At 36.0% G+C, this 25453-nt stretch overlaps 1 protein-coding gene across 1 annotated transcript in view; it reads left to right on the top strand.

Moving 5' to 3' along the window:
• Eip63E (cyclin dependent kinase Eip63E) overlaps positions 1 to 25453 on the top strand; it is a 272783-nt gene that overhangs the window by 238952 nt on the left and 8378 nt on the right. Inside the window, exons 5-6 of the mRNA XM_089633184.1 lie at positions 6270 to 6361; positions 22927 to 23101. Of these exons, the coding sequence (XP_089489310.1) occupies positions 6270 to 6361; positions 22927 to 23101 (267 nt within the window). The remainder of the gene's footprint in view (positions 1 to 6269; positions 6362 to 22926; positions 23102 to 25453) is intronic.

Below are 25453 nucleotides of genomic sequence, written 5' to 3'. Positions count from 1 at the left end.
TTTATATAATTATATTAGGTTTAAAAAAAGTATGAGTATGAAATTACAAATGACTTGTGCGCTGTTATTTACGAGCATTACCTCCTGCCTCTTACATCTTGATTTACGAGTACTTCATTAAAGAGGGTAAAGACATTTTCTTAAATTTCTAAACTCACGTATTGTCATCACTGTAAACACCAAAATAAACCCGAAAGCATCTTTGTTTATTTAACCTTTATTTCGCATTTGACTGACTTTGATGGTAGTATCAAGGACAATCCATATCACTTTGTTCTGTCACCGAAACCTTCCCTTTTCTTGATAAGTTACTTGGAAATTCAAAACTGTACACCGTTCATTTGTGTTTACTTGTTGTATAAGTTCGTGTGAAATGATCAATCCTGTATTTGTTGTGATAAATAAGATAGCTGATCTGTTACTACTTAATTCATTTGATTTCCCTATTGCAAACTTGTCGGCGTTACGTACGCGTACTGCTTTCTCTCAGGGTTTTTTTTAACAAAGATTTATAACGTAGGGTACTTAACTTGCTAATTAAAATTATTTGGTGGATAATGTTTTCAGGTTGCTTCGAAAAAATTTGAGTTAAATTTAATGACTTTAATATAGTAAATGTTTGGATTTCTGGACTTTTGTTTTCCGGTTTAATAGTATATAATATAATAACACTATTAGTTTGTATTGTTCAGGTAAAAGTATGAGTACCACTAGCTTTATGTATTGTTATGTGTTTTTGTATGTGCTTGTCTGGCCTAGAAATTAGAGCCGGTAAGGCTTCCCGCTGCACAGTGAATAATTGATTCAAACAATCTAGCTAGACACAATAATGGAGTAGATATATCAATGAAGAAGTTGAATTTTTTTGTAGAAACTCTACACAACCATGAGTAATGTAAATCGGTTTTTATATATTAACAGTTTACTTTCTCTTTCTTCTTCAGATGCCCTGTTTATTGGCGATTATTCGTTTTCCTGTTAAAAACGGGACTGGAGGCCAATAATGAATGATTTGACAAATTTCATAACAAACTATCAGTAAAGCACGAATATGTTACGCGTATGTCGGAACACGTGTTCTTAAAAATAATAATATGTTCGCATCTCGTCCATTATATTTATTCGGACAAGGCCACCTTCGTGAACAGATATATTCTGAATGACTAATATTTTATTAGGATAATGTTCACGCAGTCACATTTTTAACAGTATCTTGATAATAAAGCCGTACTCATTTTTCTCCGTGTACCGCTCTATTACGTTTATTCTAATTAATTATGGATTCATATTTTGTTTAGGATTACGTATAGCTATGTACAATATGTACATAGTGTTTAAAATTATTAGTTAGACAAAATTTTTAAAATGTTTCTCGAAAATTGGCATGAATTTCAGGGAAGCCTAAGCTTAAGCTAAGCATGATTTAAAGGAATTGACCCTTAATGCGTATTTTTAAAGCTGCAAACTTAAATGTATATTATATAATATTGTCTATGTAGTGTTCGTATGTTTTGGGTCACATTATTGACATATTGTACTACGTGTGACCTAATATATAGCTGAAAAAAATAAGTATATTTTTTGGTTGGTGACACTCTTTTATGAATAAAAAAAACTTAAACATAATTTTGTCTAGCTAGTATGTTCTAATCGATCCACTGTGCGCTGGCGCCAATTCCCTCCTAATCCCCTCCATGACACGCGAGATCTCCGCCGCACTCTACCCTCTCTAGGCCTAGGAGATTAGTATTCATTGCAAACCTCCAACTACTCGTGTTGAAATTATAAAATTATACTATATATTGTAGTGAAGTCAGGGACTTAGGTATAATAATGGACCCAGGATTGTCTTTCCGATCACATATACATTTCATCTGTGACAGGACCTACAAAATTCTAGGATTCATCATAAGATTGACGAAACCATTCAGATCACCTCATGTAATAAAAATACCATGTGTCTCTTTTTTCGTTCGCTCAATATTAGAATTTGGATCAGTAATATGGAATCCCCAATAAAAAGTTAATATTGAAAGGTTAGAATGAATTCAAAAAGACTCACTAGCACTCCACAAACTATCAACATTAAAAGATAGAAGAGATATATCCGACCAAAAATTTTTATTCAAAATTATCCACAACGCCGTTGACTTAGACTACCTTCTGGAAAATGTTCATTTCCACTGTCCAGTTCGAAACACACGACTAAAAAAATTATTGCACATCCCACACTAAAAAACTGACTACACACTACATTTTACAGAAGGACACGCTCGAAATACAATAATATATTTTCGGAAGCCGGTATTTTCCATTTTTTCTTAGTTCAGTTTACCAAATTCATATTGGAGAAGATTTAAAGGACGGGTTGTTTCGGAGTATTTGAACAATTCATCAAATTTCAACGTTCATTTTCAAGTTCTGTGAAAGATTTTTTCAAGTTCTGTTTTTATTTCAGTTCTGTCAAGCAACTAGCCTATAATGATATAATAACAGAACTTGAATTGGACTTTCACAGATCCCAGAAATGAACGTTGAAATTTGATGAATTGTTCAAATACTCCGAAACAACCCGTCCTAAATCAAATTGTTAATTGCGTAACCTCCCCGGGTGCTGTGTGTGAGATATCTAAGATATCTCAGTTATTTTCACTAAGGTGTGTAGGATATCTGAGATATCTCAGTTATTTTCACTAAGGTGTGTAGGATATCTGAGATATCTCAGTTATTTTCATTAAGATGTTTTTATGTTTTCTGTTTATTTATGTTTTGTCTGTATGTAACATGAATTTTAAGTGGAAACTTCACTTCTCTAAAATGAGCAAATACAGAGTGGTCTAAAGTTATTCGTTTCTAAACCACTGTTGCATCACTATTGTTTACATCCTGTTCTCTTGATCTTGCTCCATATTCTCCTTTCTCTTTCCGACAATTTAAGAGGAATCTACTGATCTAAACAATAGTGATGCAACAGTGGTTTAGAACAAAATATATAATTATGTTCTAAACCACTGTTGCATCACTATTGTTTACATCCTGTTCTCTTGATCTTGCTCCATATTCTCCTTTCTCTTTCCGACAATTTAAGAGGAATCTACTGATGACGCTGCACTTAACGACTTCTTTACATCCAATATCCAAACCACCGAATTTATTCTGGCAAATTAACGAGAACGAGAGAGAATGAACAATAAATTATTACTGAACAAGTCAATCGTACAACGCAGGAGAATATTATGTAGTATTTTTTAGTTTAGAACATAATTATGTATTTTGTTCTTAAAATATATATATATTTTTTAAACTCTACGAACTTACCTAATATATTTCAAGAATTACAGTTATATTAAATAGCCTTAACCCTCGACCACGGCCTCCGTGGTTGAGGTAAGTCTCTCGACTAGCAATTCGAAGGTCGCGCGTTCAAATCCCGACAAACACATGTAAATTTTATTTGATGGATTTGTGTTATTTCACAATTTATTCATTTAAAATAATGTGTAGTCTACTTCCGACAAGTTCCATAATGAAGGACACTCTCAGTATCGCTCTGGTGTAAGACTTTTTATTTATTTATTTTTTATTATCAATATAAAGTTTTTTTACAGGTTTTTTTTTTCGATGTCTGTCTCGCTAGGATAAACCTGTGTCGAGACAGACGTATTTGATACATAAATTAATGTTTACATATTTTTTGGTACATAAAATATTTCATTACATTAAATGACATTGTGAAAAAGATAAAAAATAATAATAAATGATAAATTTGTTAATCAGCATCTAGTTGGAGTACATACTTATGAAGGGATTTTTATAAAATTTTTGATCTTGGATCTGTCTTGGCTGATGATCCAAGACTTGATGTCTGTTTTATATATTTTTTTAAAATCGTTCAGTCTAATGGCTAGTGGGAGAGCATTATATAGCCTTGTTGCAAAATATCTAAAATTTCTCTGGCCAAAAGTTGTTTTAGCGAAAGGGATTTGTAAGAAATTATGTCCTTTGGTTCTAGTATCACGAGCAGTTTGGATATTGTTAAAAGTAGTTTTGTGTTTGAAGACTACCATTAAGAATTGAAACGTTGCTTTAAATGGCTTCAGTCATGTTTGGTGACCAGATCTGAATAGCCAGGTACTCCGCCACCTTCCTCTTCCCCATCTACCCCAATTTTCATAGACTCACTGGCTCCAGACGGTTGAGAGCTTTGATATTTGATCAATTTATCGTTCAATTTCTGTGAAACAACTGACCCTTACTGTTATCCGTTACGTAAATAAATGTGGAAAACGTTTCACAATTTTTACCTCTCTTTGATCGGATAAACATCTCAATATTCTGGGGTTGATGATCCAGATTATTACGTAAATATATCTCCGAAACAGGTGTTTATTTTTCGAACAAGGCTATAATAAGTTCGGTATTCTCCTGAGCTTGTCTTGTGTACGTCTTGTCTTTTTGGTCTCCAGAATAATAATTATAGATTTTATGTCAAAGCCGCTTTCACGAAACTCATTATAAATTTATTTAAATGTTTGTTAAGGCTCAATTACTTAACGGAAATGACAATATAAAACATTTAAGCAATACAATCTTCAAAGGAAGTTTTGTTCTTCCGTTTACCTTTTTTCTTATAATTTCTAAGTGGGGAAAGTTATATTTTCTTCATAAATTGGTCTTGGTTTACAGAATTGGTTTTCTGTTCATTTCACATACGTTGTTGCTTCCACTCGAACAATAATACTTTGACTCGCCAGTGTATCGTTCCGTTATTCTATTCCTTTGGGTTGGTCAGCTTAAGGTTGTGGTTTTGATATAGATCGCGTGTATATTACACACATCTGTGAACTTAATCTCGCGTGATTCATAGATCCCATCAACGTATTATTTATTCAGCCCAACGAACGTCGCTGTAATGTACCTGGCCTTACTATATAATTACGGTTAAAAATAAATTTATAACTGGTATTATTTGAATTGTTCTAGTTTCCAACCTGTTAAAAGCCCCTGTATTTGTACGGTCCGAAAAGCCTTATTTCCAAAAACTGGAAATACTCAACTGGTCTCTGAAGTTTCACCATCAAAGTTAAAAAGCACTCTCGCACCACAGAACAACCCTTAGCAATTAAATGTATGTAATTGAAAGTAAGACTAAATTCCACCTTTTCGATTTAGAACAAGAAATTTATTTTGTTCAACGTTGTTCTCAATCTGCGCAATATTTATTTTGGTATATTTTTATGCGGTTCAAAAAATATGAAATTACCGTCTCAAAATTATTATTCTCACCGCTTATGACATTTCAATCAAGGCTTCAGAAACATCTCTTTATTGTCATCGATGAAGGACAGATTCCCGAGGATTTGTTTGGATTCTGGAATATTTGATGATGGGCAGATTCTTTCAATTCAAATGCTTATTAAATCATATTTCGGATATTGAAAGGTCTCAGTAGATCAAAGGAACTGACGATGTATGAGATTTTCTGAAATTTCTGAACGTAAACGTGTGTATAAAACATTTATTTTCCTCGTTCAAAATTTCAATGATATTATTTTGTTTATGTATAATAATTATAAAGAGTATTGGGAGTGGAAAATATATTTTGCTGCATTGAAATAATGCTAACACGATGCCACTGCTACGTCATGAAATTGAAGCATTAACGTCATATTATATTACATATTATGCCTAATAAAATATGTGTTCTTTAGTATAACCCAACTATACGCATTCGTTACTAAAAGGTATTTCTGAAGCAGCAAAAACGGTGAGGTCTGGCATTATGAAATATTAACAGATTTATCTGTCAAGTTATGTGAGATAAGAAATCTGCTGAGACGAATTAAATAGGTTGACTGTTTAATTGTAATTTTAAAGAACACAAGGAGTAGTATTGAGATACGTGTGCTTTTCAAACTCCTTTCAGTCGGGTAATAAAACTAATAAATTTTATTGAATATTATTCATTATCCGTCCCTGTGTCTAGTGAATAATGTGTACTAATCTATCAACGTTTACCTTTGTTCTTCCGTAAGGGAATAATGAAATAACGTGGGTACCTACTTATTTTTGAATATGATTCGAATTTTCCCTTTCAGAGTTGGCCGCTTGCCTTGGATAGAATGCACAGTGCACAGTTCCAGCAGCCGAACGCCTAGTTTAAAACAATACTAAATTGTTCCCGCTCCCGGCCGAATTTTCCCCGCGTTGAATTATTGATGGAATATCTTGAATCTGATTACTTACCCGCTCTTGTTTTTTTTTTCCAGGGAGATTCTCCATTCGGAAAGTCGGAGGCCTACATCAAACTGGAGCAGCTCGGAGAAGGTTCCTATGCGACTGTCTACAAGGGATTCAGCAAGTGAGTGTCCCGACAATTTGTATTACTATTTCCATAAATATCGAATTGTCCTTGCTTTATTGGATGTCTTTCTTTTGAGAATGTTCTAGATTTTTCTCTCCTTTTTGTGGGTTATTGACAACTTTTATTTGTTGAAGGCTCTCGAATTTTTTTTTAAAGTTTCTTTATTCATTGAATTGTTTGTTACATGTGTAGCTGCGTGTTTTATATAGAGCTGTTATTTACGGCCTGCCCAAACCGTAAATTGTGTTCAGGATATGGGAGATTGAAACGAGTGTCTGCACAATTGATTTAGTTTATTCGTGAGGACGAATATTATAATTTATACAGAACGCGGTGACGGTGGCAGAAAGAGTGGTAGTACTGGCGGTTGAATCGAACGCTAAAACAGGAATGAAGATTCCTCTTCTCATGCTCGCTTACGTATAGCAGCGGATTAATTCGCGATAGTATTGCCACATGTGGGGGGAAATAAAGTAGTCCCACACATGTATTGAGGATTTTTCGACCACCATGCGAGGCACATGCCCGTGTTATGGTGGTCGAGTATCGTAATTATATGTATCTACCTAGAAAAACACTTTCATATGCAAGGAAAGTGTTTTTTTTTTCATTGTGAATATGCACCGCTCATACATTCCGCAAAGATTTTGGGGGCGATTTTTGTAAAATCTTCGAACAAGACTATATAGTATTTTTTTTAATATAAATAAAAACAAATCTTATGAAAATATAGTGTCAATCATTCCCTTTTTCACACCCGCAACAATCGTATTTAATTGCGTCCACAAAACACGTGGAAAGTCAAAAGAAAATAAATATCTATTTTTTTTTTTGTTTTACTGTCTTGTTTAAAAGAAGATACCCGATTAATAAAGACTGACTATTAATAAAGCCAAGCGATCATAACCATCACTCTATAAAACTAGGTTATTGTCTGTTGCTGCAATTAATGTTTAATATTTAAACATACAGCCGTCGTCCATTATACGTCCGGGTGCTTCTAATGTTATCATGTGCTATTAGGCCCTGAATTATTGAATCGCGCTGTCTTCCGAGTTATAAGTGAGGAATAAATACTTTCCAACGTTTATAATTGAATTAGTCGCTGTGTATACTCGCCCCCACTTCGTATTCTCTACGACTTTCAACCGCCGTAGTCCCGTTACGCTTTTATTCCTGGTTGCGATTGAAGAAGAACAGTTATAATTTTGTTTGTTAATCTCTTAAAGGTTTACAGAATCTTTTTTTTTTTTTTTTTACCACTACCACTAGTTATTTTCAATCATTTCTGCGAAAGAATCTCTTCAAATTATAGGTAATCCAGTTAAAAAGGGATTGCAGACCGTTTCTTGATAAACTTTTAGTAAATTCCTAATATATCGGAACACGTGTTCATGCACCTGCATTTGGTTGACAAATGGTAGAAATATTAGAATTTTTATGAATACGGGTTCCGAAATCGTGATACTGATAATATATTCGTATTTTATAATATAATAAAAGTTTATCAGGAAACCTATCACTCCATTCCTTAAGGGTCTTTAATCCCACTTTTAACCGGATTACGAATAATTTAAAGAGAGATTCTTAATAGATAAGCAATACCCATTCTTCTCCGTGTGTTAGTAAATCGTTATATGTAACTGTTGAAGTAATTTTTTTCACAAAACGGCACTAGGTGAATGACTAATATTAATATATTAGGTTGTTTAACGTTCCTCCGGGTAGATTTTCTAAATAAGTTTGCTTTTTTGTTATGCGTAAAATATCACTAAATTAAGATGACAGTATTAATTGTAATAATTAATTGAAGAAAAAATAAGTTAAAATAAGAGGGCGTGTTATAGTGGTGTATTATTTGTATGTAATTTCGTCGTCGCTCTGCATCCTCGAAGATCTTAAATCGAGCCCTAATGTACGCCAGAAGAGATATTGCTTCGTTTACACGGTGAAAGGTTGTCTGAAACTTGTTACGCTACCGAAACTGTTTCCGAGGGGTGTTATGTGTTATTATAGCAAAGAGCTGGGTTGCTAAATCAAATATTACCAAGGTGCTTCTTGCACTTCTGCTAGTCATTAACATTGCACACTGCTGGTGTATTCATTAATATCATATTATTTAATAGATACTTGTAGGTTGACACAAACTTTTCATAGCAAACCCAAACAAAATATCCAACTATTAAAATATCTAAACGTAGAATTTTCGAGAATAGGCTTCACGCACCAATAGGCAAAAGACGTTTTTGATACGCTGTTAACATGAAATGCAAGGATTTAAGCTGTAGGAAATTGGATGAATAAAAGTAGTTTGATTATTGGCGATTCTTCAACGAAAGTTTGAAACAGATAAATCAGAAAAAGATAGGTCTTATCTAGGACTTTCCTGATTTTTCTGTTTCATGTTTTCGTTTAAGAATCGCTAATATTGTCTTCAAAAATTAAATTTGAGCTTTTACTTTTTAAGTTATCCCAAAAAAAAGTAGTTCGGTTAAAGATATTATAATTCGTTTTTTCTTCACTTTTATGGTTGTTTTCAAGCATTTGATGGACAAAATGTTCAAAACTTACTAGCTATTTTCAATCGGGTATGTTTATCACTTTGCGATAGCATTATGTTTTTAGTCAAAGGGTTCTGAAGCCGCGCTAGTTCTCAAAGTAAGCCATTTTTCTCTGTGAGCTAATATGGGTTGTTCCGTGATTCGGGGATTTTCTTTGGATTTGGGTGTTATTTATTGTATGCGAGACCGCTTTCCCTTGGCGGTTAGCCTTCCGCTTTTTGGAATTACACTCTGCCGGGATATCCGGGACGCAGACTTCCGAGGGGGAAAACTTTACCACAGAGTCAATTCTGGCATTTGAAACCAAAGATTGCCAAGTTAGGACGTTTAAATACCCTGCACTTTTCTACATCAACACAGTTATATACTCTTGTGTTTGCTATCTTCTTCTTTGAATCTGAGTTCTACTTTAGTCCTTTTCCCTGGAAGGTCCGACTGGCACTTTTAGGGTTGTGGTTCAGGTTTCGGTGGTAATTTAATGGATCTTACAAGTTTAAATGAATGGTTCGCGGCCATTGTAGACATGCTAATCTCGGGGGATTACTTAGCGTGTATGGGGAGGCATTTTGTTATATGGCTTCAGTTGAGCGCGGAATGGATCATGTGAAACCATCGCCAATTACTCGGTGTTCTGAACAGTTTAGCAGTGGAAAAGTTTCCACATAGATATTATGCTGATGTTAGTCTGTTAGACTAAATTAACTAGGCCAATCGAAAACATCACGTATTCAAAAACTAAAAAATCTATGTTTTCAGTTAATCGATATCAATGTTGGTTTTGTGTAATTAGGCAATTAATACCTACTATTTGTGCTAAGTAAAATGTGGGTACAAAACGCGTTCATCCATGCAAAAACCAAAATTTTCTTTTTAATGCTCCTAAAAAGTATGGGTATATGTATTTTGTGTTATGACACCTCCATCCACTCCTGGTTTTAATTCGTACTCCCGCAACTAGACTGCCTGCCATAAGTAAAAAAAATCACGTGTTTTGACTTACCTTGATACCTACTATGTGGATACTACAATAAACTTCAGTTCCTTTGGACGTAATTTTCTGTTGATTTCTGCTGAATTTCAGAATGCAGAGCTTTAAAAACGAGACAACAGTGTAATTAAATTAACAATATACCTAAATTTTATTACTTTTAATTTCAGATTATTACTTTTAATTTTAAAGTCCACTAACTCAGTTGGGTATATTTTGGCATACAAGTGTGCAATGTGCATACCGCATAGGGATTCGAATTATCACATTGATCGGTAACTACCATACATTCTTGACAAGTAGATAATTATGTATGTTGAATGTAAAAAAAACACAAAAGTGTATTTTCACTGTTTTTTTTACTCTCAAATGTGAATGGTAGCAGAAGTCGAGGACGCCCGAGGAAGACATGGCACGACCAAGTGAATCAGATACTTGAGTCGGGCCATGTCAAGAGTCAGAATAATAGAAGAGTATGTATGAGACGATGTATGAATCTGAATGATGCAAGGAATGTGTGCTAAGACCGAGTTGTTTGGCGGTCCGGCCTATCTGCCTACCCCTGCGGGAAAACGGCGTGATGGTTAGTTAGTTAGAAAAAAATTACGAATAGGTTTTATATAAAGATTTAAAATGTGCCATTTTCGATTCGCCGCCAAAACGTAATGTTGGTTTTTATTCGTGAATTCGGCGGCGTTGACGTCACGCCGGGCGACTTTGGTGATAGCCTTACCAGTTTTGGCGTGAATGATGACGTTGTTGCCAGTTGGAACCGTTTCCGAATGTGACGATTTAGATCGTTAATAATTAATTATTAATGAAAATTACACACATTTAGTACGATAATCATAATCACCAAAGTAATCTTAAAAGTTTCCACACATTTTCAACGGTATTGTTTGTATAAATACCACATTATAGTGTAATTATTTCATCAAACTAGCGGATAATAATGTCGAGATTTGATCCTTTCAGTGAAAGCTCCTTAGAAATAGTTGATAAAATATTACCTGAGCTTAATCATAAAATCCAAAGTACAACGCCGGCTCCTTGTTCCTGACTGTCAAAAGTCTTCTTAGTGGTCCATAAAAGGTGGATAAAGAAGACGAAATGGAGGCTGTTGGCAATTTCCTCCCGTAAAAACCTATCCTTACGGTAATGTGGGGCTATGTAACGCGCAAACTTTTGTACGCAACTTAAATAATGCACGTTACACCCTCGCATTAGGAACTATGACCACCGAATAAGCAGCTTATTCATCCATTATTATTATTATTATTTACTTACACAAGTTAAATAGGTTAAATTCATAGAATAAGAAATACAGAAAATAGTACAGTGGTTTATAAATGAAATGAAATAAACAATAGAAAATAATAAGGTAATATGTAAAGATAAGATATGCATAGTTATAATTTGAGATTTTCTCATAACCCGCCTCACTAGGCTAGCCTGGGTTGGAGAAGTACCTACGACTATGTACTTATAATAACATAACTTAGAATTTCGATTATTATCATTTCGACCGGTAAAAGCCCGAACATTACTTTTGATCGAAATTTTTACATTATGTTTGAAATTTTTTTTGTGAATCGCTTTTTTTGCTATGCTATCTGGAAAAATGTTAAAAATTCTTGTCGCAAGGCACCTAAAGTCTTGTTGACCAAAAGTAGCACGAGTTATTTACGAGGAATTGAATTAAATCTTTGTTAGTCTTTCGAATGCCTTTGTTAAAGTCGTGTTTGTTATTCCTAAGTACCTTTACGCTTTTCAAGTACGGTGACATTTAAATAAAATGTGTTCAATGATGATTTATTTAAAAGAAATATAATAAGCCAACTTTTTTCCTTAATATATTATTACACTGCACCGATTTCAGCCTGTCACTGTCGAATTCATATCAGTCATAAGCAAGGATGTTGATTTATTTTTAGCAGCCGTGTTAAGTAGCCGTGAATGCCGGAAATCTGTAAGGGTTAATAATGAAATATGGAAAAGTTTTTATTATTTTTTTAATTAAATCATTAAAATTGAATTCCTTCTTGAATTATTAACGCTTTCAATAATATTTATAATGAAGTTTTGAATTTGATGTTATCAACTGATCATTTATGTTTTTGATAGTTTGCTGTAGGTTATCGTATATTTTATTATCGTGTAATGAGGTCGTTTTTGGAAGATAGTTTTGGGTATTACAGGCTCGGCAAAACAGACAGTGCAAAAACGAACAGCACAGTTTTGAAGGACTATTAAAAAAAGACCCAACTTATAGAAATAGAGTTTATTTTATTTTATTTGCTATATCATGCCGTTTTATGCATCAAGTCCTGAAGACGACATCAGAAATATGATCGCCCCCAGCAGCGATACATTGGTGAAGGCTTTCTGAAGTTTTAGGCACATCTCGACGGGTATAGCGGCGATTTCCTCCAGAATTCGACCCTTAAGTTCTTTCAAGGTGTGTGGCCTATGTCTAAAAACATTTTCCTTCAGATAGTAGCCCCACAGGAAGAAGTCTCAAGAAGTCAGCCGGAAGGCCCGCTGAGTGGTGACGAAAAACGGCAATTTTGTTGTTGGTTGTCCGGACCAAACCATGGTAACGACTGAAAACGGCGCGACCCCTCCCCGACACACTCCTAGGTTTCTACCCCCACCACACGAGATGTACTGGCTCTTCAAAACTGCATTGTCTGTTTAACGTTCATTTGTGTGAATGTTTCCATCCTCCATTAATTCAGTTTATCGCTTAAACAACTGCTACCATAGATACGACGTAACAAAAATCTCCACAAATTGTTGTATTCCAGTATTCACACCGTCTTCCCGTGTTCCTATTAGTTGCAGGCACCTCCTGAAATACTAATGTAGCACGTACGCGCCTGGAAGTGAAAAGTGATTTACGGCTCATATATCAAAGGCTGATGATTAATTAAAACTGTGATGGTCATACTACCGGAATAAACTATGTATACTAAATGATCAACGTTAAGTTATGATAAATTTTATAAGACATCAGATTGGTAAACGTCTTTTGATATTTTTTTCTAAGACTTGTCATCTACATGACTTAATAAATATAATGATCTGCCAAGATTCCTTTAATCTTTTCGGCATTCCGTTTCAATTCACCTAAAAAACTGATTTATTTAAAATTTTAAATGTTTTTAAAGCAAGCTTTTTTTAAATCGAACACCGCTCCATGATGATATTTTTATATAATTTTTGGCGCGACCAATAACCTTTTTCCTTTTGCGTTTTTCTGTAACATATTTAAAAAATTTTTTTAAATTTGAATAAATCGGGCAAGTAGGTAACTCCATGAACGTTTTCTCCGACATAACCTAACTTAACGGCGAGTTAGTGATTTAATCACTCTTGAATTAAAATAGACATGACTACATCTCGAGATAGCTCAGTAGTTAAAACAGATGACTGAATAGAAGAAGCTCCGGAGTTTAAATCCCGGTGGTGCTTATAACCTGTTTTCTTATGATTTTTTTTCTAATACATATGATTTATTGGTAGTATTACTTTAGTATCTAATATGGTTTATCTTTAACTTTGCATTGATTTGGTACGTACGAAATTAAAATTAAACACATTCAATGTAAATGTACCTATCTTAAATAATTGTCAAGAAATGCGGTTGAATTGTATTGTTCTGAACCCACGTTGAAATTTGCAATGGCATACCAAAATTTTCCCGAAGCTCTATAGGTACTTTAGACGTATTATAAGACGCCTAATCTGCAAATTCTCAGACATATTCTTCACGAAACTGAATTGCCACCAAACAGGGCACGTCGCGTTCCATAAATTCCTCCGGATCACCTTATTGCTGTCGGCTGCGACCTTCGATTCCCTCAATAACTGTCCCAGCCTCTTCGGAATAATAGGTTCAGCAAGCTGATATTGAGGGCACTACAGTGACAGTACAAACGAGACATGCGGACAAAGGACACATCTAACTAATCGACAGGAATATGCCTCGGTCGTTTATTCCTGTAAGTTGTATTAGTATTTTTATGGTACACCGAACTGAGCTAATACTAAATAAAATGATTCATAGGCACAATAATTTAGCCGTTGTTATAGTATTTTACAGCTAAATCATTTATATGCGTTAATTTACCTCCGGTAAGTTAATTGAACGAATTCCGTTGAACTAACAACGTGACCTCCAAGTTTTTTTGCAGTTGACCGCACTAACAGCGGAGTCGTGATAACCAATACGGTAAAAATTCAGATTTAAGCTTTAAAGGATTTTAAATCAAAAACGTATTCAATATGTACTAACACATTTTCTGTGACTTATGCATTTAAAGGTTTTATTTTGACATTTATTGAAATGTCTGGTATTGGGGGAACGCTCGACCAAAAAATGTCGAAAAATGTGCTCGACGAGTCAAAATGCAATCGAGCAATCCATCGAAAAATTTTCCATGGCAGCCGTACCCACCTACATTGTGAAAGGTAAAAGCCGTGGTCGGTTACTGTTTAGTCACTTAACTGTCTGTATTATATTATAATAACTTACGTAATATTTTGTACACTTTATGAAGTATCAAATATTATATACAGCATCCCGCGAACCCAAAGGTGAGTAATCTCAGGTCATCGAAAATCAACACCCCCACCTTTTACCTCTGAAGTTTCCTGGGGTTTTTTTGCTACGACCCCCAGATTGTGTGGGCCGTTTCTCTAATGAAACGAGGGAAGCGGTTTTCCTATTAAGTGGGCACATTTTTCTTCCCCTCATCGATTAGTGATTTATTTGTGTCCTGTACTTTTCAGTGTATTTTCATTATTATTTGGTCCCCCTAGGGCACGTATTCGCCTTCGCTTTTTTTACGTAGTAATAGTAATATATTTGTAATTTTTTTTTGGAGTAATGTTGTATTCTTATCATTATAAAAACTGTTCTTTGTAATTATTTTTCAAACTACTATCTTTACCACCCCATTTTACCCGATGTTTGAATGTTGATGTTGCTAGCTGAAAATTGTAGTGTTATCCCAGAAAAAGCTGTGTATAATTTTTGTATCTCCCCATTTTGAATATTTCGTCCTTTGTATTGTTTGACATTGCTACTTTTGTAGGTCTTACAAAACAACATGTCGAGGATATTTTTGTTGTTATAGGAGTGGGTATGTATTCTACTTTGTTTGATTTGGAATCTGAAATACGTATTGTGATCTCGATACCTGGGAAGGATCTTCCTTTATTTAAGATATAGGTATTTACTGTGTAAATAGACGAGAGCTTTTAATGGAAATGTCTCCGTTTCCTACGATGCTATTCCTTAGTCCCCGTCTTACAAGGTTATTTATAAAACAATATTTCCGTAATTATTTATTTATTTCTCGTTAATTATTATTTATTTGATTCGAAAGCTCAAAAACGACAGTGATCACGACGCTTGGAAATGATCTTATTTTATTTGTAAATATGTTTGCAGGGGAAATAGACTAGAGGTTTGCCTAAAGCTTCCAATGGAAATGTATACTTCAAAATGTTTCCACCGTCTAAAGACGCTCGGCTTATTCTGGCGCTAGTGAATATGCAGGGTGTTTGCAATAGATTCAATAGGTATACCTATTTATTTTTAAACATTTTCAATATTTCAAAACATAATTGTTTTAAATCAAATTCAAACCGATACACGAACTGCTAATTTATTATCAAACTTCTTCGCAGACTGTGTTTTCAAAATCAATGAGATTGAAAACGGGGAAATCGCCAAGGGAGCTAAGCATAGTCGACATTCAAAATAACAGCTACTCAAATTTAACATTCGAAATTAAACCCTGATGTGTATTCATTTTATAATGATTTGTAAAACGCATGTTCTACCGTGATGTTTCCTGCGAAGGTGAGTTCGTATTATTCTTGGTAGGTATTTAAAATCATGCAGCCAATTGTCTCGTAAAAGAGGCTGGAAAGAGTAAAGTAGATCCCACGCAGCATATTTCAAAATCTCATTTCATTCAAAACAGTTTTCCCCTGATATTTTGCAGGCAGCAGTTGGTTATAATAATACTCGTATATGTCATTCCTCTTTCCCAACCGTCTAGAGCCAGTTAGACTATGGCATCCCCAATTGTGTTGTGAGGCTGAGGGTAGAGGTAGAGATGGGGAAGAGGAAGATGGCGAAGTACAGGGCTTTTCTGATACTGGTCACCAAACACGGCCAAAGCCATTTCAAGCAACGTTTCAATTATTATGAATGGTGGTGTTTTACCAAAACGATACTGAGAGTATCTTGCACTCTGGAATGTGCCGCAAATGAGTAATTTGTGAAATAACACAAATTAATCAGATAAAATTTTCTTGCACACGCCGGGATTTTAACCCGCAACCTAAAGCTTGCTAGTCGAGAGCCTTACCCCTCGACCACGGAGGCCGTCAATAATTGTTTAATTTTTTTTTTTTTAAATATCCGTGAAAATATTTACCACAAAATGAAACTAACGTGTCGTGTGAATAAGCAATTATTTTTTGGTGTCGTGTTTGTTGAAGCACGGACTGAAAGCCTTTTCCTCATTGATACATTTTTATTATTCCTTTATTGGATTCTGGGAAACATAGAGCGGCGCGACTTCGCATTAAAACATGAAAAGATCAAGCGACTTGTGAAATTCCTTTGATTAATGTGCTCGAGCGCGGCCAAACTGCGCTTGTCAAAGAGAATTTCACCACAATTTATACTGGGCACTGTGGACAGCAATATTCTTCAAAATCTTTCACCGTCTGTCAATCGAGAAATTGTCTGACGGCTTCTGATCTTGTTAGGTACGATAAATTTGTACATTTTTCATCAAAAGATTTTATGCTTCTAATCAATAATATAAACAACTTGAATTATTAGTCTTTCGACTATTTCATGCGCAAATAATGGCATTATATCATTTTAGCATCATACATGATTTCCTCTTAAAAACATCGTAACAAAGTTTGTATCGCAAATGTTTGTACATATTTTTTCGTATTATTTTCACTATTTCATTTTATTTATAAATAATGATTAAAATGTTTGTTCTTATCACAGAATGCAATACTTGCTGTATCTTCTGGTAAGAAGACACCATTCAGTCATTCTGTGTAGAATTGATAGAATAACGGCACCGCGGCCGAGGGGTAAGTCTCGACTAGCTAGCTGGAAGTCGCGGGTTCAAGTCCCGCCGTGCGCAAGTAAATTTAATTTATTTATTTAAAATAATATATGGTATATTTGCGGCACTGCAGAGTGCATTATACTCTCAGTATCGCCCTGGTGTCCACCATTCAGAATTGAAACATGTCTTGAAATAGCTTTAGCCGTGTTTGGTGACCAGATCTGAATAGCCAGGTACTTCCCCACCTTTCTCTTCCCCATCTCCTTCCCCTTCTCACTACCTTGAGCCTCACAACATACCCAATTGGGGATGCCATAGTCTTACTGGCTCTAGACGGTTGGGAGCAGTTGAGACCCTTGTGCGGTTTCACATTAAAACAAAACCTTTGGTAATTATTTTTTTTTCTAAATAGTCAGATGTCGCAACATTCCTCTTTTCACGTGGGCAGAGTTCATCCCCTTATCCTGATTCTGTTTTACGCATCCCGTAATTCCCTGATTGGGATGCCGCAGTCCCACTAGCTGCCAGCAATGAAACTCTTGTGTCTCATAAAACACGGTATTTCCCGCGTGAAAGTAAAAACTCTTCGTGCTTTCCGCACACTGCTCGCATTCGCGTGTTTGACGTGTTTTCCCTGCAGCAATCTAAAAGCGGATTATTTCCCTTGAACAACATCCTGTTTACATTGGAGTAATAACGTTATGTAGAAAGAGAGGAGAGAGTGCGGCGCTGCCTCTTCTATTGGCAATCAGTACTCCGCTCTGCAACTCAACAGACATTACTTCCCGTCTCGAGTACTCGAGGTCCACTCTCACAATTCCTGGCATCCTGGCTGACTCTTTAAACTTGCAATTTATTTTAACTCTACTTTCAGACGGAGCACATTTTTCACAACTCTTTTCTATTCCTATTCGTGATTTATAAAAAAGCTCAACCCTTTTCAACTAAAGGAGATTTTACAGTTTTAAACCGATGTTTACCTTCGCATGTTTTCTCCGTTTCCATGGCAACTCAGAACAGTGGAAATTCAACATATTTTTGATAAGTCATATTAGTCATTAAAATTGATTAAAAAGTGCCTATAAACCTAATCACAAATCACTTTTTTAATCATTTTTCATGATTTTATATCACTTTTTCAAGAGTGTGTTGAATTGCCACTGTCCTTAGTTGCTCGGTTACCGTTTTTTCCTGCTAATTATTATTGTTTTCTTAATTAAAACATTTTCCGAGGTGCAAACAGCTCGTTTCAACAATATTGCGTTAACATTAAATCTATCTATGAAGTTTTTCTTTATCTGATTCTGCCAAGTTGATAAAAACCCGTCGATTGCCGCCTAATCGACAAATTAGAATAAATCGGTATTTATTGGTTAAGTTAACGGTGTTTTTGCTTGTACTTTAGACACTTCAAAGGCTTCATAGATCGTCAGTCAATTAAGATTTTCATCTGCCCGTTATAAATAATCGATGTCCATAATACGGTCGTAGGTACTGCAGTGAATCGATTGCTTTATAATTAGCAAGGCATGCTAACTAACATAAATGTTAACTAATTTAAAAAATTCTAAAATATAATAATTTTTCAATCATTCTATTACGACTCAGTGTTGCTAATGGCGCAATGTTATTCAGAAAATGACTCGGATTTTGTCATGATCTAAAAAATAATATTTTTTTAGTGTAGAAACTAATAGTATATTCCTTCTTTGGTTTAGAAACTAATAGTATATAAGTATATTCTTTATTTGGTATAAAACTAATAGTTTATGAGTATATATTCCTTCTTTGGTGTAGAAACTAATAGTATATGAGTATATCCCTCTCTGTTGTATACTATTATTTACTCATATACTATTACTCAATAGTATATGAGTATGATCGGTGATCGGTCAGTGGTTGAGTGGGCATAGCGCTTGGGTCTCACCCGAGCGTCGCGTGTTCGATTCCTCGGCTGGCTAAGTCCTCCATCACAACACAAGCAACATTTTCGGCTTTCTGTGGTGGTAGTAGGAGATTTTCAAACATTGTTGGGTTATCCGTGACCCGGGAATGTTTGTCTTTCTTTTAAAAAATTTAAAAAAATAAAATCTCACTCATAATAATATGATAATATGTGGGTAATAGCAATGATCGTCATTCCTCTGTTATTTTAATAACGTATTGGGTTTGGCTCGTAATTAAATCAATCAATTGATTATTCACGCATTCGGTTATCAGTTTAGTGGAAGTGCTCAGAATACAATATGATACATGCTCGATGCTAATGAAATGGCGTGTTTCGTATTTGTTTGTGTGGTTGCGTAATCGTATCTGCCGCAAATCCTTTCTGGAAGCCCTGCGGCTGCCGTATAGTGCTTGTGGAACTGGGAAGCCATTCTGAACTGTGTATTGGGTAGTGTGTCCACTGCTGTAGATAGCCCACAGTACCGACACAGTGGTGTGAACACTGGCATCATTAACACGCTACGCGGAGGGTGGTTGGGGGAGCCTGCAGACCCCGCGGACACATTAACCCCGATCCGACCCGCACCGGGGGAGAAATGAGATTCGCGTGCCGAAGGTTTGCTTGAATTCCACTGTGCACTTGACAAACGAGCGCGAAATTGACAAGGACTAAAAGGCTGCACCGAGGTGTGAAGAAAACAAAAAGAGAATTATTATAACTCATCTGCGTTTGAAGTCCTTACAAAAACGGATCGTTTCAATAGCCTCTGTTTTGATCTTTAATTTAAAATGAATTGTTTCCTTTATTCTATTATATTGCTTTGATAAAAATGTTTTCACTGTTTTTTTTTTTAATTTGAATAGAATCAATTGCGTGTTTGATGTATAAAGCTTTGCACGAGGTATTCGTACAACAAAACAAACCGAGGGTTTAAGAAATAGTAAGCTGATTACACTCGACCCTTTTTATAATGTGTAATGAAGGCATGTTAGTTTTTGTCGGTATTATATTCGTTTGATGCTTACTATGACCGGATCCCTTCACAAAACTACCACTATTAGAAGTATTAATGAGATTTTCCCGCCCGGGTGGCGGTACGGGAAACAAGACGAGATGTTCTTCCGTCTGGAATATTTTTGACATTAGCGTGTAATGGTGGCGTGGCGCAGTTATACGCGAGATTAATACACAGAAGGGCTTACAGCTATAAGACCCGTTGGAAATTTATTAGAATTGAAGGCACTCTCGCAAGGAAAGGAAGCAGGAGGCTGTGCGCCACAGATAATTCAGTCCCGCCTTTGTATTCGTCTTTTTATGGCGACCGCACAAAGTTTCACGAGACTTTTTTTCCCGGTACTTTCTCGACTTCTCCAGAAAAGTTTTCTTTGTTATTCGGTATGCAGAGCCGCCCGTTGCCGAAATTTAAAAGTTTCTGTACGTAGATGCAAATATTTTCATTACGCAGTAAAATGCCCAAGAATCGCGCAGTTTAACGTCGCCATTTTTTGTCATTTTCTTTTAAAAGTTTCTGTAATGAATACATTGTAGATAAAACGCTGCTCGCCGAGTTTTTTTTTTCTTACAAGGACCTCTTGCGCGAATATATTAAAAAAATGTGAGATTGCTTTTTATCGTTAGAAAGTGTAGGTTAAGTTTTTTCCAAACATGTTATATTTTATACATCCCTGTTAACATAATAACTCTCTTAACGTTAATAACATTTCGGTTATAATAATAATGTTTGGATCATTTTCGTGAGAAAATAACCACAAGAGCGCTTAGCAACTTCATTTATACATTTAACCGATACCATATCACTTAGATTTATAACTTCTATTTATTGTTAGTGGTTTATAACTCAGATTAGTGGCTAGTGACTTACAAATAAGACTTAACTATTTTTTTTATTTATTTTTTTTTTATTATTTAATAAGTAAGTTTTTTTGTTTTTTAATTATTTTTGTTTCTTGGACGACGATAATTTCTTGGACGATAACCCCGACGAGTTACAAAACTCATTGTAGGAGTTAATACGTACAATTTTAAATTGGTATTTCGATATCAAAATTATTAGTTTCACATATGAAATTGTAAAAATATAGAAAAATATCATAATTATAAGTGTCACATGCAAAACAGTACACAAATAGAAAAATGTAGGTTAAGTAGAACAAACAAGAAGAAACAAAAAAGGAAACAGACAGGGATATTATACACATAAGCACAGAGCCAAGGTAGGAAGTTAGAAGAAGGTATTTACCCACTAATACATTGGTAACAATAGATTATGCTCTATTACAAATACAGGGGATAGAAAAGGAGAGAGAAAGAAACAAAGTAAAGTACAACTCGACAAGAATTACGAATTTTCGTTTTTATATGTTTTAAAAAAATATTATTTTAAAGCCTTACTTTGAATTTTTGGATTATGCTGGCTGTTTTTATACATATCTGGAATATTTATTTTGTTCTTTCCCGTACTCCGAAAACCAATGCATAATATTAAAATTTTCAAATTGATATTGAATCTGTAAACAAATTGGTTTTCATTTCTCTTCGTAAAATAATAATAATAGCGTTTTTCTCTTCTTAAAATGTTGTGTCTCTTTGGTACACTGATCCTAGAAAGAGCGCAGAACGTGCACCGGAAGGCCCGAACTTGTTAAAGCCGTATCGCGGCTTCCCGCCACCTCCCTCACCTCCTGCTCGCCTGATCCCTGGTCCGTGGTCCCTGGTCTCTGGTGGAGCCCTGGGCGGCTGCGACATTTCCACAAGCCACATCCGCTTTCCCGGAAAGCTGTCTTATTATTTCATACTCGCGCCGGGACGCCTTTATCGGGGTCGCGCGTCGCGGCGTTAAGCGAGAATTTTATTTTTTCCTGCAAAGGTAAACTCGGATGCAACAGCTCTACGACTAATTCCGTAAACTACAAGGTAAAAATAAAATAGAAACCCGGTACCTGGTGGCAGTTCGCGATAAAAACGGAACACACAATGCTAAAATAAATTGGAAAGAATTAAACCGTGCATTTTATGAGCTTTTACACTTATTGCTGTACATTTTTAGGGCTTCCGTTTTTTGCTGCCTCCGCGAGTTTTATAGCTATTTTATTTTTGCCACTACATCGATCCCAAAAATACGTGTCATATATAGAAAAAAAAATTGATATGGATTCGGATTCGGATTTTGATTCCAATGATTTTGATTTACGAAAAAATGAGTTCCCTCGCTGTGGACGACGATATCTTATTTCGAAGTTTTTGAACATTTTTACTTGGGGTTATTTAAATAAATGAAAAGCAAATAAAATAGTGTTATTTTTATTACATCCATAATAAGTTTTTTTGTAAAACTTAGAGCGTGGGGCGGTGTGAGAAGTATTTTTAAGTTGAACAATAATTTATTTTAAAATTATTAGCTTTAAATCCTTGTTAAAAAAAACGCCAAATAGAATTGACAGTTGAACGCACCTATTACATAATATATTAATAATCTGTGTGTCAATGGCGGGCCTTGCTTTGTTTTTTCTACAAATCTACATTTTTGTTCTGGGATTAATGAAATTTTTAACATTTGACTTTCAAAACATGAGGAAGGTCACTAACTGTCTGCGTTAGATTTCGAAAAACCACCCCATCCCCTTTTCCCATCCCTTAGGAGAATTTTCGTACTTCTTGATGAAATTTTGCACACTTGTCATTCAAAATAAGAGGAAAATTACTGTCTATATCTATCTGATTTCTAAAAACTCTTCATGAAGCCCAGGCGACGCTTATTTTATAAATCAAGGCATAAGTGTTGGTATCAATCAGACTCCCTCAAAATTGGAGTAAAATGTTATTTGCAAATTGAAGAATAATCATTTTCGAGAGAAACCAAGAATGCATAGAAAATGTGTTTTAACAAAAGCTATCCAGCATCACTAATTTCAATTTTGTTTTGTTTTCAGCCTGACGAACCAAGTGGTGGCACTGAAGGAGATCCGACTGCAGGAGGAGGAAGGTGCTCCCTTCACGGCCATCCGAGAGGCCTCGCTGCTGAAGGAGCTAAAACATACCAACATTGTCACGCTGCATGACATCGTGCACACTCGGGAGACACTCACCTTCGTCTTTGAGTTTGTGGTGAGTCTATAATTTAAATAAATGTACATTTAACGCCTGTCTTTTGTGAGCCTCCATTAGTGAAACCAATTGGTTTTCCGATAGTATTAGTTTCACCAGGACTTTCACCTAACTTTCAGGTCTCACTATTCTGATTTAGTGTGATTATTTCTGTGCTTTGGGTATTTGGGGATCAGTGGTGTGAGGCACAAAATAAAAGGCGTGTCGTGAAGGTCATTGTGTTTATTGAGTCAGTTGCCGTGACGAGGAGATGATGTAGGACAAATGTTGAATACTCCGGTTGCTGCGGTGATGTGGTCTAGGCGGTAGTTGGCGACGGCGCGCTGAGACCGGACTCGATGACTGTCAGGCACTGGCGATCTGGGGAATCAATACTCCAGCGCTGACGGAAGGCCGAAGGTGCGGCGGACCTTGTAGGCGGTTGAGCGGGAGCGGCGTAGACCAGTGAGGATGCTGCATGTCCTCGTGGTGGTCATGGTGGCGTGGAAGAAGCGCTGGTCAGAGACACTGGAACCAGGGCGCTTGTAATCCGAGTAGCGCTCGCCAGGGACGGCGATCTGGACAAGGCGCTATGATGATGTCCCGATGGAGTCCATGATGGTACGGGCGAAACCGGGAATATTGTCCTTTGCGCTAGTAAGAGGAGCGCGAATTATCACTCGTTGATTCTTGTTAATAATAATAATAATAATAAATTCTTTATTCCAGGATGTGGGGAGGTTAGTGCAATCCCACACATCCCATAGAGGATATAAGTACAAATAATATTTACATACAGTAAAATAAATAAAAAGAGATTAATAAATTAAAAAATTAAATAGAAAATGAAATTAAGTTAAAGCAGAGAAGCACGGGAATCCATCGGATCTGAGATTGTGGGAGCAAGTATCTTTCTCCAATGGTCTTCAATGCTCGATCCTAAAGTCAGACGGGATTCTATGATAATAATGTTTCTGGAATGGTTTATCCTTTCCCTCAGTCCTGCAATCCTGGTTCTTAACAGAGCTGTAAATTCTGGAACTCGCCCTTCTGCAAACATTGAGGAGGCACTGCAGTGCCTGGGGAGTCCGAACATCAATCGGTAAGCGTTGTTATATTGCACCCGAAGCCTTTCCATTGTTCTTTTCTTGAAATTAGCCCAGAGCTCGCATGTGTACAGGGTGGTGCAAAAGGCTAAGAAGAGCGTCCTTTTCACTCGTGGACTACAGAGCCGAAATCTTCTACTGAGCATGTTACATTTTATACTCAGTACACGCCTCTGCCTGTCAATATCTTCATCATCCGTTAACTTGTTGTTGATGATATGTCCTAGATATTTTGTGGTTTCTACTGTTTTCAGAATCTCACCATTCAAAAAGACTGGGGGAATGTTTTTTGGGGCTTCCCCGTGTTTTATGACCAACAGTGCTGTTTTTTTCGCATTATATATCATGTTGGTTTCGTGAGCAAATTCTTCACAGATTTTCAGGAGAATTCTTAATCCCCGTATTGACGGTGCCATCAGAACCATATCATCTGCATAGCTCATATTGTTAACACATAGACCTCCGATGTGGCAGCCCACTCCAGCATTGTTTAATCTGTGGGTTAATTCGTCCATGTATAAGTTAAACAGTACTGGGGACATACATCCTCCCTGTCTGACCCCGCTTTTCAAGAAATAGGGTTCTGAGAATCCATCTTTCCACTTTACAAGGTTTTCCTGTTGACGGTGCCATGATTCGAGAATTTTTACCACTTTACACGTTAAATGACGGCGGACTGATGACTGACTGACTGACTCGCTGCGTCGGGCTTATTTATACTGTTCGGCCGGTGGCAACAGCAGGTAGTTAAATGGCAACTAAATCGAGGCCACTCGCTCGGTCTGGGCCTTTCCCGAAGTTTTGGCGGCGCGGCAATTATGCCTAGGCGGTAGACTCGAACCTTCTGGCGAGTTCTCTAGTGAAATGTCTCTAATGTGAAAGACGGACTTGCAATATTATTGTCGTCGATAGACAAGTAGGTGCTTGTAGTAGGTTGCTTGTTTTGTTTACGATTCCGGCTGAGTAGCTCAGGAGTAGGTACTAAGTAGGTCGAGCGGTTTATTATTAATTATTCAATGGATTCTTCTCGACACTACAGGTATTTTTCAATGCTAAAATCATGGCTACATGACTGGTGAATTCTCAATGTTTTCAGAATGAGGAGTTGGATTGATGCTTGGAAGTGTGGATTGGTGATATAATGGTATCAGCCATTGAGTCATCTTGAATCTTATTACCTAATGGTGATTTTGCTTAAATACTTGATAAATGGATGGTGAAAAAACTTTATGTGACCATGTCAAAAATGAGGAGATTTGGAAAGAAT

Source organism: Hesperophylax consimilis, chromosome 7, assembly GCF_061612785.1.
Source record: "Hesperophylax consimilis isolate HC1 chromosome 7, BYU_Hcon_1.0, whole genome shotgun sequence".
Taxonomy (NCBI): Eukaryota; Metazoa; Arthropoda; class Insecta; order Trichoptera; family Limnephilidae; genus Hesperophylax; species Hesperophylax consimilis.
This window is presented reverse-complemented; position numbering and strand designations above follow the sequence as displayed.